The following is a 4257-nucleotide window of genomic DNA, read 5'->3' as shown; positions in this document are numbered from 1 at the left end:
AGTAGTATGTCCACAGAAGATCACCTTTATTTAGTATTAATTGAGTAAGCACACAACACATTACATAAGTGTAGGATGGGGTCCATTTTACGAGCTGTTTGGTTGAGAGAGTATGTATTTGCATTAAGTGTCACATGTTTTTGGTTAAAGGATAGTTATAGGTGAAATCATCACTGTTCAATAGCAGCTGAGTTGATGAGGTAGACATTGAGACACTCATAAACAGAATATCATGTTATTTAAATGTACCAATGCAATTCACACATACACACTAAATAGGCCTACTCTCAGATCATTGAAAATAGAGACATTACCCACAACAATCTGTATAGTGCCATGTATAGATATATTACAAAATGTGTTAAACTCATAGGTCTGGTTTCCTAGACTCAGATTAAGCTTATTCCTGAACTAAAAAGCACTTTCAATGTAGATTCTCTATTGATAATGCTTTTTGATTTAGGAGAAGGGTTAATCTGGTAAGGGAAACTCATTATCCTAGTTGGAAAGTGGGAGAGAGGAACACATCTGAATTAGAGTAGTGCTGCCATGGCCTGAAAAGAATGCTCACAGGTGATTGAAAGGAAAGATAAAGTGAGATCTCCTTTAGAAATGGTAATGTGGTGGTTGTGTATTCAATGCCAACAGACATCCATATGGCAATTATACTGATTGAGGAGAAATGTCTCTCTTACATTTATCATGACTTAAGATATAACAACCACTCAATGTGTGCTGTAAGGATAAAATATCATTCATCAAGACTTAAAATGCCCAAGAGCCTTGTGCTGCAAATTAAAAGGAAAATACATGGATTTTACATATATGTTGTGGGTAATGTAACAGGTTTGAAAAAACGGTGTTTGCAATGGTATATAGTCATTCACATACGTAAAACACTTGAAAATACAAAAATACATTTTATAAAAGTAATCTCAGACTAAAGCAATATTCACCACATATCAGCAGCTTGGATATACAGTAGTGTAGTGTTATTATCAAATACTTGGTGTATTATAGCTAATTTGGCATTGTGACTTTCAATGTACAGGTAGATAACAACTGATGCACACTGTATAGAAACATATAGGTAAATGTGTTCATAGCAGCAAAAAGGATGTACACATCTCTAAATATCATCTCTAACTATAATCTGTAACTATCATCTGTAACTATCATCGCTTACTATTTCAGGTAGGATGTAGTGAAACTTGTTTATCAATAAATGCTTTAGGGTTGTCCACAGAAAGATACTCCAAGCTCCAAAAGCACTTAACTTTGCAGTACTATGAGCAAAATAGGGAAGAAAAAATTTATTAATAAATCCTGGCTTTGTCAATTACCTACTGGGTCCAAAAAGCCAAAGTAGCCTACTAATGTATTTGTGGCCTGTTTACAACATATGATAGCAGTATTTACAATATATAGATACAGTATGTGGTCCCACACCACTTTACATTTACAATTAGTGAAAACTGATTGAGCCTAAGCTAAGTCAAGCCCAAAGACCTTCAAGCAAATAATCTACTGTTGAGTTCCATTACATCAATTAGCTAGAACTCAAGAGAAGAGAATAACCGTTTATTTTAGAGTAAGTAACAGTCAGTTGAAGCCTATTGAAATATTATGATAGGAGAGGAGAGTGCCATATACACATTTCAGACAAAGGTGCACATGGACACCCTAACAGTCATAGAGATCACATAGAAAAGCTTTAGAATACATTAACAGTTCTTGTCATTTTCTATTTACCATCGTCAAAAGTTATTTGTTTGTTAATAATATCAATGGCTTTAAGAATTAAGTTCACCTCTAAGGGTTGTTACACTCCAGGTCATGGACACACACAAAGAAAGGAGAGCATTAGTATGTGCCATTATCAGATCCCTAGCCTAACTCAAAGATATAGAGATAGAATCGTGATAATCACTCTATACAATAATCTTGTACTTTTGTGATCAATGTTTCTATATCACTGGTTTGATTTGGGAGAGGGCCCATATCATAGCTTCCCATTCCGGCTACAGTAATGATCACAGTAGGGATAGTAATGCCAAGTAATACAGCCAATACAGCCAGTGTTTGACAATTGTGTGACTCTTTAAGATACATCACGAAAACCACCACAATCATTGTTATTATTTGAGTAGATACATCAAGCCATTATTTACAAAGCTATTTCAGTTATTACATTAATTTAACCCTATGCTTCCTCAAGCTGCAGACTTAGAGCATGTCCAAAGATGGTTGACCCATAACATCCCCACAACGTTATAGCAGCACTCTCTGGCAGCTACAACATCCATAGCAAAAACAGTTAACTCTGTGAACATCAGGTGATTCAACCATTATTTGTTGTGTCAAGTGTGATAACACCATTCGTTCACCATATACAGCAATCAACCCTTTATGCTGTGAGTTATACAACCTTACTCCATAGCAACCATGTAGGGGATTAGACAGCAACTGGTAGCAGACCCCAGTGTATGTTTCAGTCAGTCTTGTGTTCCCCATTCTTGGCCCATCCTCTGCTCATGGCTGCCACTACGATGGTGTACATGTTGAGCCAGGCCTGACGCAGCGGGGCTGTGTACCCCTGACCCAGACTACACTGCAACATGTAGAGAAGGGACTCCCCCACCACCTGCAACATACAAATATTATGAATATTGGCATAGATTGATAAATTGTTGCAAGTTTTGTTTCTTAAAAGTAGTATAGTGTACACAGTATGACAGTAATGTATTACAGTGAGTGATCAGAGTAACAGTAGTCTTACAACGAAGGACTGGGTGTTAACCCCGACTGCCTGGTGCTTCTTCCCCAGGTTGAGCAGAAAATCCTCCAAGGTATGGAGGTTGTCCAGGTGACTGACTGCTGCATCAATCACCAGCATTACCTGGACACATAAGCACACACAAACACGCGCAAGAATGTACACACATCCACGTATACACACACACACACACACACACACACACAAAGAAACGTGCACATACACCAACATGCAGCAAGAAGTTAGACATTGCCGTGGATTTGTTTCCAAGAATTAGCCATTTAACTGTCAGTTTTAACAGTGATGGGCTGCACAGGGTTACCTTTGTGACATGGTCCAGGAACTCAGGGCTGGAGAGGCAGTCTTCTGTGGTGCCACAGTTTGTGTTGTAGTGGAATAGATTGAGGAGTGCAGGCTCTAGTTCAAACAGTCTGCACAGACACAAAACACAATACAATACAGTACTGTAGGTGCAGATAGATACACGTAGTTGTAAGTCAGACAATATATATGATTTTAATGTCTGGTGTAAGAAAATAGGACTGTCGGTAACAGTTCTTCTCTAGCGTCTGTTTTAGTAGCAGCAGTTCCAAAATAAAGACTATTGCAGCCAGTCGCCAAGCAACAAGTCAAGCCTCCAGTCCCGGTATAGGGAGTGTACGATGCAGTATCTGTGTTGGTTAAGTGTATTTCTCTATCCAAGTACTGTTTACTATGGGGACTACATTATTTACAGTATTTTTGCACTATGCCGGCATATTTGCACTGTATACAACTGCAAATTGTAGTGAATGGTTAGGTTTCAGTAAACTTTCTTACAAAACAAAATGCTGCGGATATCAACAAACACATGCAGTAAAGACTGATATACTAATCACCATGAAATCTTCATGGAGGAACACATGCAACTTCTCCTAACTCCTTTATTCCATCCATCTCTAACTGCTCAAATAAAAAGCTTTAGCTCAGAACTGTACCTGGAGAACATGATGACTCCGTGTGGAACTTTGTTCTTGCCAAGACTCTCCCAGCTGACTCGGATCAGCTCCTTGTCTTTCTCCGTCAGCTTCTCCATGCCCAGGGTCGCTCAATGTGAGGACTAGTTCTCGTTGTAGGAATACGCCAACCTCTTTGCAGGATCAGAGGAAAAGCCTCCGGTCTGGACAACCCATTACACTGTTGTAGACACGGCTTGGGAATCCTCTGACGACCCACCTGGAAACTAAGTGTAAGTACAAGAGGGAAGACATAACATATTAAAGCCAAAACAATAGAAAGAAGAACTTATGATCGTTGTATGTGTGCAAATCCCAGCATACCTTGGTTGTGAGACTCTTTTCTCCTCACACGCTACCTGTCTGTGCCAGGCTGTGGAGTCTGTGTGTGTGTGTGTGTGTGTATTTGTGTGTGTGTGGAGAGCTGCTTTGGCTGGCACCCTTGTGCACTTACTTGCTCTCTTGCTCACGGTGCATTCAGAGAGA

General features: G+C 39.3%; 1 protein-coding gene across 1 annotated transcript; it reads right to left on the bottom strand.

Annotated features, from left to right (window-relative positions):
* LOC311145743 (neuroglobin-1) lies at window positions 1-4257 on the bottom strand. Its single transcript, XM_084182030.1, has 5 exons — window positions 4096-4257; window positions 3754-3998; window positions 3099-3207; window positions 2780-2899; window positions 1-2644 (listed from the first exon to the last, which is right to left on the bottom strand). Exons 2-5 carry the CDS (start codon window positions 3849-3851, stop codon window positions 2492-2494), a joined length of 480 nt encoding a protein of 159 aa, XP_084038156.1. The 5' UTR covers window positions 3852-3998; window positions 4096-4257; the 3' UTR covers window positions 1-2491.

The sequence above is a fragment of the Coregonus lavaretus genome (genome assembly GCF_964263955.1).
Source record: "Coregonus lavaretus genome assembly, chromosome: 18".
NCBI lineage: Eukaryota > Metazoa > Chordata > Actinopteri > Salmoniformes > Salmonidae > Coregonus > Coregonus lavaretus.
Note: the sequence above shows the minus strand (reverse complement) of the source record. Positions and strands in the feature narration are given on the sequence as shown.